We start from the raw sequence: 16,856 nt of genomic DNA on the forward strand, positions 1-16,856 counted from the left end.
AAAAAACAACAACTATAGAGCTATGATTCCATAACTGAGTTACCTGCACAGGTTAATTAAGAGGTATTCCAAAAAAATCTGCAGCATCCTCTCAGAATCCATAAAAAAAACAAACACTGTTTTAAGTTTTTCCCAACCACGTTCTGCAAATACCTGCTCTTCCCTGGACTGATCCATGTCTCTCCACACACCTAAAGGCACCCAGCCAATCAGAGGCAGGGTAAGGTCATGGGCCGGTCATCTGGGGATGTGCACCCAGTAGGCCGATGACCATTTCCTGCTTGGTTAAAAAAAATAAGGCCCTTCAGCACCAAACATTTTGCCTCACCCTTTCAAATACAAATAGATGGTCTTGCCCCGCGCGACACTGGGTGCAGCAGACACCGTCATTGGACACAATGGAAGGAGACAGAGTCCTGACCGTTTGAACCATATGCTCCTGGGCTTCCAGTCTGGCAGAGCTAGCATTAATGTTAGCGGTGCTAGCCTAGCGCCATCTGTGGAGGTAGAGGGGGTACACAGCGGGAGGTTTTGCTCAGACTGCTATAGGCTATGAAGTTGGAGTGCAGAAACCTTTGTGTAGCTTTTAGGTAAACCATGACCTTTTCACAGACACGCCGGAGCCGTAGTAACAGATAGAGGGCCAACTTTAATAATACAAGTAAGTAAAAGTGTCTTTGAATATGGTATAAAAATAAATGCAGAGAATAACATAGAATTATGTTCTACATAAGACAGGAGACAGCATTTTTTGTCATTTTGAATGTGACTTTACAAGTGCAATGAAAACCATATGTGCTAATTATTGTAGTGCAATAAAATAATGCAAAGCAAAATAAATGCACAATAAATAATATTAATAATAATATATGTGTATATATATTGTATATTCATTCTGCACAACAATTCCCATAGCGTGACAAAGTATCTGTGACCTCAGATCATATAAAGCAATGACATTGGTTAGATTTATCAGTTAAGCTGTCATTTTCTTTTATATTTTTTTCTTTGTGTGTTTTCTTTTTTTTTTTCTCTCTCTGACATCATTTGTTTCAGCTGGAAGTGAAAGAGGGGCTCCGATCCAGCCGTTATGATGGAAAGAACTGGAACACTAAATTTGACTTTGTGATATTTTGCATCTCACCAGAGGTGTCCTCACAAGTCCAGCAACGTCTCCTTTTTTCTGAGAATACTGGAATTATATCAGGTAAGAGGAGAGAGACGAAGGAGCATCCTCTCCATGGACATGCAACATCCGGTGGACAACAGATGAACAGACGGCCCGGCTCGTCACCCGGCTGAGCCAAGAGCCCATGGACAGACAATGATGATGAAGAGATGAGATGGTTCCCCTCTCCATGTCCCAGAGAGAGATGGCATTGATTTTAGCATGATGGCACATGACTGGTCAGCCACTTGTATGCTAGTGGTGTCCCCTGCAGTTGAAGGGAAATAAGAAAAATATGAATAAATACACTGCAGTGGATTTAGAAATTCAATGCAATGAATATACAGTTCATAAATCTGCTTTCATAGATTCGTAACATAAAGTTGTATATTGTTATATGACATTACCTGGAAGCAACAGCCTTCAGAACAAGTTCTTACTCTTCTGTAGGGAAAAATGGAAAAAAGGGCAGTTTTTTTAATATATGCTTGTTAGATAAACAATGCCTCACTTCATTCTACCTCAAAATATCACCAAAAACTCAATTTAAAACTGTAATGTGAAACATTACATATAAATGGACATCCCTTTCTTTTATTCAAGCCCCTGTAAAACTAGCTCACAGTAACGCTCATTAAAGTTTGTCACCAGGTACGTTTTGTGTATGTGGCAGCAGTCCCTTTTAGCTTTCAGGTTAACTTCCGAACAAATATGAGCTTTATATGGGCCGGCCCCAAAAAAGAGTGGCCAGAGCTGAAGGGAGGGGGGTTATGGTGGAAAATTCAAAGAAGTGTCTAATAAATGTTTATGGGGGTGGAACAAGATTAAAGGATTACAGTTGAAAGAAAGTGACTGTAGGTTAAAAAACAAATACAGACAACAACAGCTTTCCTCATTGGAGAGCGCTAAAAGGATAGGAGCTGAGGCTGCTGGACTCATAAGAGTTGAAATGTTCTGTTTTTATGGCAACTACTGAACACGAGCCAGGGGACTTAACTACAGCTAGCAAGCTAGTTAGCAAGCTAGTGCCTATCACCATCTCTGGGCCAGCTAAACAATTTCAAGTTCACACCACTTGACGTAACATGTACCTCCTGGGTCCCTCACCATTGTATACATACTTGTTACTTTATCGGTGTGGGATTATTTTAAATTCCAAAATAGGGAGACAAAAGACAGGCATTCCAGTTTTAAATGAACAAATGCGTTGGTAAACAGTGAAGAGTCGTGTAACTGTGCACCCTACAACTGCAGATTAGCCTTTTTCCCATCCTTTGAATAAACCCCTGGCTATAATACTAAAATCTTCTTTGTCAGAATAACAGGTCGAGAAGTGGAGGAGGTATGAGACAGAGCAGCTTTTAAGCACATAAATACACCTCTAAAATTCTGATTCTTTAATCATGTTATGATAGCTTCTGGGTCTCTGCTGTTCATAATGTTGCCCGGAATCCTGACAGGAGTTTTGATCAAGTGCTCCATCATCCACACCTGAAGTAGACTCCATTAATACCTTGTGTTCATGCTGTCAGACCCTCATTATTATTGCTGGCGTGTGGGTGACATTTTGTTTGGCATGTTCTTTGGTTTCGACCTGGTTTGCACCTTTCAGCAACTCTATCACATTCACTGTTCCATTCAGGAATGTTGTACGTGTTTCAGATGGAAGATCTAACTCATTCTGCTACACTACCTTACACATAAATATTATTGATATTTGGGATACATTGATACATCAGTATTGGTATAAGGGATCCGATATGTTCTCCAGACACTGAGTGACTTTCAACACATGTTGACAGTAAAAGAAGAATTTGAAAATCCTTCATGATCCTGGCTCAATTGCATACAAAAAAAAAGTCCTTTCCAGTGCAGTAAATCTTGCCTTCAAAATAAAAGCAGCAATGCAATGATTATAGTTTTTCCATGGCTGGCTTTTGTAGCTTAATTTGGAAAAACAATTGGACTTGAGGTCAAGTAGTTCTGTTGTTACTAGCTAAACTAAAATCCCTCCCTCACATTTGTGCTTTGTGCTGTATGTTTACACTATTTACTTGCCCCTCTCCTGTTTTTAACTAACTTTAAAGTACCCCTACCACCTCCAACACCACACACACACACACACACACACACACACACAAAATTACATGGAGTAGGTGGTCTCCTGACTCCTTTTTTCATTACTCATCCCATCATTTCTGTTCCACATCACTGCGCTATAGAGAGGGCTGATAAACTCAGACTCTTATTGATTTTCAGGTTTTGAGCAATATAGTAACATTAATTTGTGTTTTCATATATAATATACAAGCCCCTTTTATATATAATATATATATATATAGATATAGATATAGATGTATAGATATACAAAACCACTGCACACAACTTCAACAGGATGCTCATACAGCGATACCTTGATACTGCGAGGGAGCCAATATTTGTGATTTTTATCCATTTATCCATTTTTATCCCCCGTTTCCACACTTGCCTTGTATATGAACGGATTAGTGGGACTGGGCTTAAAGTGTGATCTAACACTCTCTGAAAAAGCGTGACAGTGGGTGCCAGGAGGGCAGGTTTCAGAGTAATCAAGAACGAAGAGTGAGTGTGCACTATGTGGAAACATAAGCACACACAGCAACCTACGTGTACCCTCGTCTCATCTGAACAACAAATAAGACGTTGAGTTTGAGTCAGGTTGTGTGTTTTGTCATGTTACCTTCTTCTTGGCCTGTAATAACTCTTGATAGGCACTGGAACGGATGAAACGGCTGTAAGAATCGCTCTTCATCAATTTGTAGATATGTTCCTGTTGTACAAAACGTAACATGACAGTGATACATAAAAACATCAGACACGGGTATCACATGGTGTTACATAGAGTTTTTTTTTAAATGTAATACTCCACTCAGACAGAGCTGTGCTTTGTTAATTGCGCAGAATGAAAATGTTGCATCAGTTATTATTGATCTTGGTTTTCAAGTCTATAGCCAAACTTTTTGCCTCAGAGATGCATTTGTATTGCTTGCTATCTGAACACACACACCTGTGCGTCCTCAAAGGCATAGCGTCCAGGGTCTTTGACATTCTGGGTGGTTTTGTCATAGCTCTTGGAGTCCACATTGATGGCACTGGGTGCTCCAGGAGCCAGGAACTCCTGCCAGATCTCCTGAACCCGAGTTGGAACTTCTCTGATGGGGCGTTTCTTTAGCTCCTGCACCGCTAACCAGAACCTTCACAACAAAGACAGCCAACAAAACACAATGCTATCAGGACAGCGAACTGACTTGTTCAGCTCCTGGTTTAATTTTTTTTACGTACTAATTCGGTAACAGATTCAGAATTATACCATATTCAGCTAAACTAGAAGTTAGCTTAGGCCAGGGTTCCTTTGGAAGATGGTCAGTGTCAGTTTGTGACATTTCAAAAAATAGAACCACACTTGACATTTTTTTCGTTCGTTTTCAAAAATCAGTACTAGAAGTACAAACAGCATGAATTAAAACCTAACATTGCATGTGTGAACAACAGGTTTCCAAAACTGGTTTCTAAAGAACTCTAAATGAAGAAGAGTGAAGCTGTAAGTGTATCCAGCTAAACCTCAGTGTTATGCCTTTGGGACGCCTCAAGCAGGAGTAATTACAGCAGATTATTACACCTTTAATTTACAAAAGTTAAGGTTAATAAGGTCAGTAATTCACAAATAGTGCAGGCTTTTGGAACATTTTAATATGGCGTACATTCAATTAAAGTGGAATTAAAACAGTGCTCAACTGACTGCATAAAATTATAATTTAATTAAAGTGATCATTTTGTCAGCTTTGGGCAGTGCAGACAGGAACCATGAGAGGGAGCAGAGGAGCCATCCTGCCCGGGAGTTACCCTTCTCCATGGACGCACTGGAGCAACTCGTACGAGTAACACAAATACTGCACATTTAAAACTGTCATATTTTTGTTACCAGGGCTAAACATCAGTAACTGTGTTCATCTGGCCACAGTTGTGCCTGTTACTAAAAACAAAAACAAAAACCTGCAACCTCAGTCTGTCATTTTACAAAATATTAGCCCAGGTGTCCCAGTCCACACAGAGAAAACAATTCAAGTGGGATATAAATATGAAACATTATTGATTTAATAGAATCACTGGAAAAGAATAGCTTTTCTATTTGTCTCGTTGGCTTGAGCAGAGGAATAACTGCAATTTAATACATGTGTCTGAGAGTGTTTCATCAAGTGTGTGAACATTTTATTGTGGGATGAATGTGTAATGAATGTGTAATGTTTGTGTGTGTGTGTGTGTGTGTGTGTGTGTGTGTGTGCGCGCGCATGTTTTTAAATCATGCTGTGGTGTGTGTCTGCAAGGTGGGGGAGCAGAAAGTGTGAATTGAATTCTCCACAGTCTCTCACATGTGCGTAGGTGTCTGTGTGCGGGTGTGTTTGTGTGCGTATATGTACGAGCGTGCATACATATCATGGACACTTTTTTTTATTTTTTACTATATTTGAGGGATCCAAAAACTAGGAGTTACTATACCTTTGGGGTCCAACATGCTTTGCGATGCAAAATGTGAGAGCTCGCAATTGTGTGTGTGCGTGTGTGTGTGTGTGTGTGTGTGTGCGCGCATGTTTTTAAATCATGCTGTGGTGACGAACTACTGTTTACTTAATAAATTCTTCTCATGGCAACTAATTAATATTGTTTTCTAATGTGGCTTAATTCTCACCTCTAAAACAAACATACAAAACAAAATGCTTTTTTCAGCTTTTTTTTCCTACTAAAATACAAATATATTTGGGCTTAAGAATAAATTAACTCAAGTCAAATGAAAAAGTGAAGTCTTTGGTGAGACCGACCTGAGATTCTCTGAGCTGAACTCCGACTCAAGGAACTTGAGAAACTGCTCCCTCCCCACAGGATCTTTGAGAACCTCATCAATGCCGAAAGCCCACCTCTTTACCCTCTGCTGACCCGGTTCCTTACTGCGGAAGAACACACACACACACACACACACACACACACACACACACACACACACACACACACACACACACACAAATGAAACCTATCGTTTTACAGATATACGTGCAACAGTAAATCAATAGATCTGTAAAGTATCTATTTACTGAAGCTATTTTTTTCCTGCACCCACCTTGCTTCAAGCTCCCAGAGCGTAGTGTCATCTGAGATCCAGGGGTTGGATGGGTCAGGAGGCGTGAGGAAGGGGTCGTATTCAATGTACTGCTCTGTGTAGCCCAGCAAACTATATGGATACAAAAGGAAAAGGAATAATTCAACATCCTGTTTGTTATTGGACATGAGTTGAAACATCTCTCATTATAATGCAGTTTAATCTAACAAGGCCTCATGAATGAGTACCTCTCTGACAGTGTCAACTGTAGTTTACAGAAGAGTAATGCAGTTGTGCAAGTGCAGGTAATGGAGTATTCAGTGTACATGGCTTATTGGAATCCTCTTCAAATCATTGATCAATACGTCAAAGTCTGACAAAAGCAATTGGCCCATCATTTGGACAAGGGAATAGAGAATTCTGCTGAGTGCTGACTGAAGGAAACGACAAATCGAGACTTTGCGTGGCTTCTAGTATCCATCACAATTGATGCCGTCGTCCACTGAAGCCATTGTCTCGGTGCAATCGCTCCTCAAGGTTACTGGCGCTCTTAATTCCACACCATGTTTGGCTGTTTAAAGGCTCAATAAACAGATCGATAGCTAAACTGAATAAAGACAGAAAGAACATCACTCACCTCTCCGCCACTTTGGACATTTTCAGTCGATGCCTGTCTAATTGCAATTGCCAAAAGGTGATCTGAAACCATAGAAGGGAACAATCAGCCTACATCTGTCACAGTAAACTCTGGATTAATATGCATATTTACTGACAAACTGCATGGCATTGTCTTTTTTCTGCTTAATTTATCAAATGGAAACCTATTGTGCTTTTCCAGCTTTTCAGACTTTTAAATATGTTTAAAATGTTGGGACACTTGTTCTAAAGGATGTGGGAGTATTTTATTGTGTGTTGTGTGTGTGTATTGCGTGTGTTAAAGTAATCCCAGAGGACAGCTCTGCACTGCTAGAAACATCCGAATTTGGAGGTTTTTTTTTCCCATGTCCCCTTTTGTGGCTTCACAACTTCAGGGGAAGCTCCATTCACCTGGCACAGTGGCGTTACCGCCCACCACGCTCTGCCATGGAACCATGCGGTGCAGAGCTACCGTGTTGTCGAAATGCCTAACAGAAAAGTGTTTTTTCCCTCTTTTTTCGGGTGCAAACCACTTCTTATCTTTGCGTGGACTTCCCAAAGAAGAGGAGCTAAGGCAGCAATGGGAAGATTTTTTTTTTTTTATTTTCGAGGGAGCAAGTAACTCCTTAGCCTTCGCGGCTCGTGTGGTCTCGCCAAACAAATCTGAGTTTGACACTGGATTTGAAAAAACTAATCCTGAACACCTGCAACAGCTGTGGTCGTGAGGAGGACACCAAACCACAGGCGGTAAGTAACATCCTGGCAGTGTCTTGTCTGTTTTTAATTCCGAACTGCGGTGAAAGAATTGCTCTCAGTATAAATACAAGTAGGGGGTACACACGGTACAGCGTTCGAGACTTTGCTGAAGGTTTGTGTCAGACCACGGTGACTAAAAAACAGTAACAAAGAAGCGGAACGTCATATCTTCATAACCTTACACTATTGTTTCATCATCCTGAAGCCTGTAATTTACTATGAAGCAGAATTGTGATTTAGCGAGGTAACTTCGGGGTTAACTCTGGCTCTTCTGTACAACGATGGTAGTTCAATTGTTGTGCATCTCCATGGTAACTCATGCTGAACTGCTAACCCGGTCCGGAGCAGGTTATGTTGTGTAGCCAGGTTAAAAGCACGTTTCCATTCCTCTTGGAAATTCGCATCAACGTTATTTACGTTATACCCAACCGTAAGATGATAATATGAGATGTGTTGGAATTTAGCATTTACCATCCAGAGACGTCTTGCAAAAGGCGTTGCTGGAACGGATGTTCAGGTTGTGTATTGTCGTTGTCTGGGTCGGATTCCGGGTCCAAGACGTATGGTTGTATCGGTAAAATCGATTTTTCATTTTTAAAATCCTAAAATTGTAAACAAGCCGGTTACCGGGTGAGACAACTACCTTGCATATGAAAGGAGGCGTGTGACTATGCAGCGGGGGGAGCAGGCCCCTGAATACATTGACCAATCTCAGCAGAATGGAAGCGGTAGGGGCGGAGAAGTTGTGCGTGTGTGTGTGTGTGTGTGTGTGTGTGTGTGTGTGTGTGTGTGTGTGTGTGTGTGTTGGGGGGGGGGTAATCCGAGTGGGGTACACATACTGCGATAAACGATAACTATGTAGGTTTTTTTTAATGGATCAAATCTTTCAATAGTGCCCCGCTGGGATCCAACACCTTATTATATGACATGTTCCTTGTTCCCTTGATTAAGCTATTTTATATTAGATATTTAACAATTTATATCTTTTGAATACAAATTCATTAATCCAAGGAAAGATGCCATACTTCAAGGCATCGAAATATCAAATTCCGATGAAAAAGTGAAATCTCGCCTCTTCCAAATAAGTTCTTTGATAGCAAATGTTTCATATTGTGACCTTCAAATAACAAAATTGAGGGAACAAGTTACGTCTCATGGCCTGAAATTTCTAAATTGAGGGAAGAAGTTACCAAAAAGTGACTAAATTTAGGGGAAAGAGATCCATGTTGTGGTCTCAGAAATAAAAATCCTCTCTGTACCCACAAAAACAGCCTTCAGGTCTCTAAACATTGTTTTCTGTTATGTATACACGGTGTTCCAAAAGTGATCCAACTAAAATAAATACTACAACCACAGTGTGAATACTGGCATTGACTTCAAATCATTAAACGTCTCATCCGATTGGTAGTGGCGGCCAGGTCTAACCTGTTCCTGTAGTTCTTCTTCTGTAGGTTGCTTGGCCTCAGGGGCAGGGGTGTGGGTTGGGCTGTGGGCTCGGATATCATTCTGCAGCCCATACACAGACTGAGGCGTGAAAACATACAGATAAAAATGAAATAAAACTATCAATAGTAGTGGCAGCCCAGAAGTACAGCAACTGAAAAAAGCACAGCGAGGAGCAATAAACCTGTCTGCTCTCGTCTGTGTTCAAACGTTATCAACCCTGACCTTAAAAGAAAGGAAGATGAGGCGTACCTTTCTGGTTTTGTGGGGGTTTTTCATTCTGGAGGACTTCTTTATGTCGACTTCCGTTGTATTCACACATCCAGGCTTGGGGAAGAGTAAAAAGAAAATCCCTGTTAATTAAATTTTCTTTTTCAACGTCTATGATTTCAGGTGCTTATATTTTTGCCCTCCAGGATGACACAAGAAATGGTGAGAGTGCAATTTCACCAGCATTATATGAGTTTCACTTAGTCAAATCCAATATGCTTAGCTGAGTGTGAAGTGATTCTGAGAAGTCTCCGGGACAAAGTGTCAGATGCTGGTTAATTAAATATGGAATGTGCCCATTCTAGCAAAGCAAGTAAACCAGCGGGGTGTCTTAGTGCGCAAAGTCTGGCTGATTGAACAAGTGGTCTAATCTAGGTCTCTTCAAGAACAACAGAGCTAAGTAGCTTGGCGGCATCACTGTGAAATTTGAATTAATATTGATTATGTAGCTCCAAGGACACATAAATTGAACTTGTTATTTTCCAATTAAGCATGAAGCTGTGGCTTTTGGAGAAATACATCAGAGGAGACCCTTTAACCTCAGGGGGAAACTAAATGCTAATGCTAAGCAAGTGTGTGTGAACAAGGTAAAGAGCAGCTGTGAGGCTGATGTGTTGTGACAGTTATTGATGTGGCATTTTATGTGCATGACAGGGGATTTGCAGTGTTTTCACCTCTTTACACCATTCATATGTCACAGGAATCATATAGAGAAATTATATAATCAATGACGCGCGTGTAACTGCGTAACATTCTTTGTCATTGCTGTTGGCAAATCCCTGTTACATGTGAGGAATTGGAAAGAAAACATTTCTTTCTGTTTATAGAATTTTTAATCTGTGTGTGTGTGGTGGAGTGTAGTATATCAGGATTTGCGAATTATTCTTTATTTTGCAAGCACGATTAAAGCAACATGCCAACTTTTTGGAATATACACTCATTGGTCATCCTTTCCAGAGTCAGAGATGAACAGATTCTCTCCTATGTGAATCAGGGAGCTGAGACCCATAGAGATCATTTGACTGCTGACTGACTTTAGCTTAGCACAAAGAATGGGAGTGGATGGGCATGTTAGCATACCTCTGTCAAAAAGTCATCAAATAGATAAGGTTCGGGATCTCGGTTTGTCCAGAAATAATGAAGTCTTTAGTGATTAGCAGCAGCATCAGCAGTCGCTCCTTTAGTCGTCAAGGAGGATTTTGTTTTGTTGTTGTGAAAGCGTTTCACCCAGTCAGGAAAGTAGTCCCGGCTATGTGTCTGATTCTAAAAGTCCATTGTCTCGTGATTTTAAATGATTTCAAATCATAGATTAGGCACAACCCTGATAATGCAGAAACGCATATTTGATGACCTTTGACGCAGGCATGCTAAGACATCCCATCCGGTTGTATTTATTGCATTAAGCTCACAAGTGGTCAGCTGGTCTCTGCAGGTCTCAGCTCCCTAATGTACACGCAGAGAAGAGAAGGGTAGCTATCCTCTTGTCCAGCTTTGCGGAGGATGACAAATAAGCATATTTCCCCCAAAACTTGGCATTAGACTGTGTTAGCTATGACATCAGTCACAAGCGAAATGACAGTGACAACAGTATTCTCTCACCACTGGTCTGTGCACGTCCCAGAATGCTCTTTCTTGACTGTCGAGAATTTTCCTCTCAATTTTGTCTCTTTTCTTGTCCACTCTGAAGGAAAAAAAAAAAGGAGTTCAAAGCATGAAGTTCTTACATGCAGCTCATTCAAACATACCAGTGATCCTTTTACTCCTTCAAACTCTTAATGTGCGCTTCATCTGCGAGGCTGCAAGCTCGAATTTACAGGAAGGTTGCTGTAAAGTTTAATCACTGTCACAATGAGGGTGTGAAGAGGACTCACTCATAATTGCTCTGTGTGTGTGTGTGTGTGTGTGTATGTGTGTGTGTGTGTGTGTGTGTGTGTGTGTGGTTCTTATAGCAACCTACTTCGCTTGTGCTTCTGCTTGCATAAAAATGAACTCCCATTTCCTGGCGAAAGCTCTCTGTAGCCTTGCTAAGCTCTCCTGCAAGTAAAACAAACCAAAAAAGGGCTTTTGAGGTAACACGGCTGATTATGTTGACTGCACATGCTGTGTACAGTGCACAGCTGGCTATCATCATTAATGATCCCAGCTCAAATAAAACAGAAAGAAAAAAGACTTGCCAGGTGATTCCTTTAATAGCTTTGGGTGACGAATGTTATAAATGATGCAAGAGCACACAGAAAAGCAAATGGGTTCAGTATCAGTATGAAAACCTACTAGATAAAGCCTGAGAGCAGTGCCAACACGGGAAACAAAGCAGATGTGAGGGGGGGGGGGTGTGTGTGCTAACACTAAAAGACTAACAGACCTCTTTCACTTACCGCTTCGTAGTCTGCCAGCTCCAGACGTGCTTTATTTTGCATTGTTCTTTTGCAGAGGTAAACAGCTGAGAGAGAGAGAGAGAGAGAGAGAGAGAGAGAGAGAGAGAGAGAGAGAGAGAGAGAGAGAGAGATGTGTAATAGATGGAGAACTGGATCTCAGCAACAGCCTCAAGTGGCCCTGCGTTAACCCATTTAATCCTCTCAACTGCACATTTAAACTGGCCTGTAAATCACAAAGGTCGTTGACTGTACATGGTCTGTGAGCGTCTGTTACCGTGTGTGTGTGTGTCTGTGTGTGTGTGTGTGTGTGTGTGTGTGTGTGTGTGTGTGTGTGTGGGGCTGACTTTTGATGTCTTCATGTACAATCATCCCTCCCTTCATCCCTTCAAAAACTGCCCATTATGTGGAGGTTCATTATGCCATTAGAGTTCATTAGCAGGCATAATTCACATGAATCAGTTGCTGCAGTATATCCAAGATGCTTTAACAACCCAGGATTATTTCTATGGTGAGTGTATTTCTTCTCTCACAACTCCAAACAATAAATGAAATACCTGCAAATTGTTATCTCCAGTCTATGTCGCTGTGAATAATGAAAAACTTGTTTCTGTATCATTGTTATAATGTTCACTGGAATGTGCAGAACAGGTGCATGCATACAAACACAGATTTGGTTCCCATGTCTGCAGACTGATGTTGAAATACAGAGAAAACATATAAATTACTTAGAGAGTACATGGAATAATGCATATATGCTGTGCTATAGCCAACTGTAATTGTGAATTTGTTCTGAACAAAATGTGACTTTTTGTCCAATATTCAGATTATGCAGTTTCATCATTTGAGGAAATGGGGGGGGGGGGGGGGGGGGCGCAGACAATCTGATTGGCATCTTTTTTAAAACCCACACACCGCCACTAACATAAATGATCCATCTGGGTGGTATTGGGGGATATCAATCTTATCTGGCAACCCTGACTTTCCAAATATTAGGAATAACAACATATTTACAGGTTAACAAATACTCAGCAATCTGCAACATTACAAGACAACCAAAATCTGTCTCACCATAGTCTGTATTTTCTGGTTCCCAGCAGTTTGATGGCCAAAAGTATGGAGTCTGAAGGAAAGAACAAATCATTTAGAAACAAAATTTAAGACAAAATCCTAACCACATGATGTTTGGAATCACTGTCATGTGAGGGAGCGTGATGCAGCATCTGTCATAACAAAACGTTTGGTTGTATAATGGGATCAGCGTGTCATCTAAATACATAAGCGCTTTTTCACAGAGCACAGGGAGCATGACACCGGCATGAATCGTCAGCGAGCGTGTGGAATAGACCGGCTCTTGAGAAGTGATTAGATATGGAGACAATGCAAACAATTGTGATGGTGGGGATCGATTTTCTTTCGCTTTGATTTATACTGCAATTCAGATGGAATTAAATCCAAATGCCAATCTTACACTTAACATTCAGGATGATGGGAGACGCCGGAGGCCTTGCTCCTCGTATTCAGTTAGTCAAATCATCACATTGGCCCCAGCAAATCAGACACATCAGTTCTGTCTTTCACCATCCCACCTGCAACTGATTCTTGTCCTGACTTCCAGCTTCTATTTTGGAGGTCTTTGCTGGCACCAGGCCATCAGTCTCACCTTTCTCTTATTATCCTTCTCTCCCTGGTGCATTTAGCCCCACCCCACCCCAAACCTCGTATCAAGAATTCCAGATTTGTTCCCAGTGTTTTGCTCTCTTGGTATTTTGATCTCTCCTCTGTTTTTGCTGGACCTTGGCTTTGTCCTCTTGCCGGTGTGTTTGTCTGAGCCTGTAACGGACTACCTATGTGCACTTTTAACTGATGATTGGGTTGGTTTTGCGGACCAGGATTCTGTCCCTCACGGTGGTTTCACGCCAGCACGGCATGTTCAAAATTTAATGGGATTCTGCTGTGAACTTGTTGACAAGGTGCCCTCCGCTGCTATTTTTGAACAGGCAAACTGTGGTAACTTACACTGGAATAAAGTTGGTACATGCAACATAAAGTAGCAGAAATATGCTGAAGATTAAAACATAACATTTTTGTGTGTGTTTTTATCATCTTGCTCCCGCCACAGACACGTTTGACCACTAGGTGGAGTGAACGTTCTCAACGGGTTTAGTGGTTTTAGTGATTTATCTCAATGTGCAAACCAAACTAAGCAGGAAACATTTGGAGTTTGCAAACTAATTCGGACTCGAGCAAAAACAAAAAACCAAAAACTGTAGGTGTGAAAACGCGCTTAATCATGCTTTGAGTCATTTTGCCTGGTGATTCACCAGTCGTGACAGAGGCAATATAACAGAGCTGCAAACTAAAACCTGAATAGCCTCCCTGAAACGGCAATAAATATGAAGATGAATCAATTAAAAAAATGAAATTTTACTTTGTAAAGTGAAAACTTGCACTCATAAAAAGTGTAAGTGTCATAATATTGCTGCTTTGGAAAGTGTCCAGAGCTTGCATGTTCTAATATGAAAACAACAAGCATGAGAGTCATCAGAGAAACTGCTTCAAGTGGGATTCCTGCCAGCAGGCTGTGGCTGAAACGTTTCAAGAACATTTAAAAAAAAATCTGATTTGACCACAGTGGCTAATCAGGCCTTTTGTCTCCAAGTGGTATGACCCTGGTTGGACCTATTAATATAGCAACTGGTTGTAATGTCTGACAGTATACAGTGAATAAATGTCAGACAATGAGGACTAATTCTTACCTGAAACCTATAGAAAGTGCCATCATCTTTGAGAGTGAGGACATGGTCCGATATGGGGAAGAAGTAACCATGTGCAGCCATCAGCGTTCCTAGGTGAAGAGCTTCAACTGCGAGAAAAAATACAAACCAGAAAATGTCTCTTTACAACTTTGTGAACACATGTTCTTTGCCATGTTCCCCATTATATCTCCATGTACATGTATAATTTTACCTGTCTGCACATATAGCATTTACTAGCGTCTTGAATGAAATAGCACGAGGCAGGGAAAATAAAAGGAGATCGCAACACTAACAGTTCTACACAAGTTTGATTCAGTTACCTGCCTGTTGTATATTTAAGACCACCGTGCACTGCATGAAGTATTCCCTTTTTCAAAAACGTTTAAAAAAAAAAAATCTTGCCTGGACGATGGAAGTTCTTCATTTTTGACACGACTGATGAAACATCAGTGGTCTTTTTTCTCTTTTTTTTGACAAAAAAGCTTGGACAAGTAGTCACTTCATAGTCAGTAAAATTTTATTCTAAATAAAATACAATATTACTATCTTTAGAAATAGTACGATTGTTTGCTTGAATACGTGTTATGAACACACACAATTTTCAGCTTTGAAGGAGGAACTCTAAGTATGTCCTTATAATAATGTGGTCTTTTCGGGTTTAAGGATCAGAGTCATTAGGCCATTTCTTACCATAATTTCTTCTCTTTGTAAACACCCCAGAGTATGCTGATGCATTAAATATGCATCTATTGTACCTAAGAGCGCACTTTTTCATTCAAATAAGATTCATTTTCATTATTCTGCAATCAATACCTCTCGTACATGCTGTTTTATGTCCCATTAGCTAATTAACTGCATTCACCTTTCATCCCCAGGTATACACACACACACACACACACACATACACACACAGCTGCTGCTTCTAGACAGTAACTGCTTTAACAGAATGATAGGCAGTTCTGCACTCGAACCAAACACCACAGCAGGAGGTCTCGCTGATTAGCCCACCTTCAGCTGGAGTGGGAGAACTCATCAGTCACATCATCAGCTGGTGTTGTGCTTGGTTGGAGTGAAAACCTGCTCTCCTCTGGTGCTCCACAGCACATGGATGACTACCCTGATTTAAAACCATCCGATAATGAAAACATGTACTCATCAACTGTGTGTCTCGTCTGCCACTCTTGCTTCTCTCAACCTGTAACCCCGCTAATGTTTTCAAAGCTCATGATTCATGTTCAGTATTATCCGTTGACAGGTCTCTATTATTTCTCATCGTTATTGTTATGAAGAATGTACAGTAGGAGCTGGTTATTTTACATGCTGCTTTGTATGTCTTCTATAGTCTCTCTGGTGTGTAATTAAATTGATTTCTTCTGTAAAGCCCAAGAGAGACTGGCAGTGATATAGAAGGTTTAAATGCACTAATAGGCCAGCAGATGCTGGTGCAAATGTTTGACACTGTCTAAAATGGTTAAAAAAAAAAAAAAGCTTTAACAAGAGCTCGCTTTGTGCATGAAATATTCAAATTTCTACCAGACTTAAATCAAAGCAGACTTAATTGCAGTTAGTTGGGGGCAGCATGTGCATGGGGGCAAAAGCAGTGACCTCAATTAGTGTAAGACTGATTTTTGGATCAATGGTGGAGGGTAAGGTGAATTTTAGGCTAGTTTGGGTTAAGTCTTTTGGAAATTCATGGAACTCTTAAATTGATCGTGTGTGTGTGTGTGGGGGGGGGGGTGCTTTTGTAAGATTAGGCTTCGTTTATTTCAAGAAATGAAATTAAATACTGCCATATCATAATCACTCTACCCTATATCATATGGCAAATTTTAGAACCTACCACTAGTCTCCATTATGTAAAAAAGGTTCAAACTGGATTTATCCATTTGGAATTCAAAAACAACCCTCATTTGCATAAATTACGTATTTATATATAGGGCCAACCCAGGGATTTGCTTATAGTGTGATGCAACCATGATGAAGACTAAACAGAGCTGTACCAAAAGCCAAAATGAAATGATTAAATTTCATCAAAAAGAGCCAAATATTCTAACATTTCAAAAGAAAACCCTTGGGAACATTGTGTGGAAGTTAGTAGCCTATGACACTGCACACTTAACATGGGGATTAATGCTTTGAATCTTCATTTTTCTATAAGGCTTCTCACTGGCAAAGACGTAGCATACAATTGAGGAGAAAACTGACCCAAAAAGGCTCCTAAGCCTTCTTATCGAGGGAACAGAGGGAATTACATAAAGACGCTTGGGTCAAATATGTCAATGCCAATCACTAACTGCACAAAGTGTCACTCCTGACCAAAA

General features: G+C 40.6%; 1 protein-coding gene across 2 annotated transcripts in view; it reads right to left on the reverse strand.

Annotated features, from left to right (window-relative positions):
* Window positions 1–636: 636 nt before the first annotated feature.
* Window positions 637–16,856, reverse strand: part of rgs7a (regulator of G protein signaling 7a) — a 53,200-nt gene continuing 36,980 nt past the window's right edge. For both annotated transcript variants that reach the window (XM_086180178.1, XM_086180179.1), the window contains 14 exons: window positions 14,536–14,642; window positions 12,848–12,899; window positions 11,780–11,844; window positions 11,362–11,438; window positions 11,004–11,085; window positions 9,387–9,461; window positions 9,117–9,215; window positions 6,937–6,998; window positions 6,321–6,431; window positions 6,025–6,150; window positions 4,215–4,401; window positions 3,888–3,977; window positions 1,576–1,612; window positions 637–1,436 (listed from right to left, as the gene is read on the reverse strand). In XM_086180178.1, coding sequence (XP_086036304.1) covers window positions 1,592–1,612; window positions 3,888–3,977; window positions 4,215–4,401; window positions 6,025–6,150; window positions 6,321–6,431; window positions 6,937–6,998; window positions 9,117–9,215; window positions 9,387–9,461; window positions 11,004–11,085; window positions 11,362–11,438; window positions 11,780–11,844; window positions 12,848–12,899; window positions 14,536–14,642 — 1,154 coding nt within the window. In that variant the 3' untranslated portion in view covers window positions 637–1,436; window positions 1,576–1,591. The remainder of the gene's footprint in view (window positions 1,437–1,575; window positions 1,613–3,887; window positions 3,978–4,214; window positions 4,402–6,024; window positions 6,151–6,320; window positions 6,432–6,936; window positions 6,999–9,116; window positions 9,216–9,386; window positions 9,462–11,003; window positions 11,086–11,361; window positions 11,439–11,779; window positions 11,845–12,847; window positions 12,900–14,535; window positions 14,643–16,856) is intronic.

The sequence above is a fragment of the Aulostomus chinensis genome, chromosome 16, assembly GCF_037954235.1.
Source record: "Aulostomus chinensis isolate RoL2024-O1b breed Wild chromosome 16, RoL_Achi_v1.0, whole genome shotgun sequence".
In the NCBI taxonomy this organism is placed as follows: Eukaryota; Metazoa; Chordata; class Actinopteri; order Syngnathiformes; family Aulostomidae; genus Aulostomus; species Aulostomus chinensis.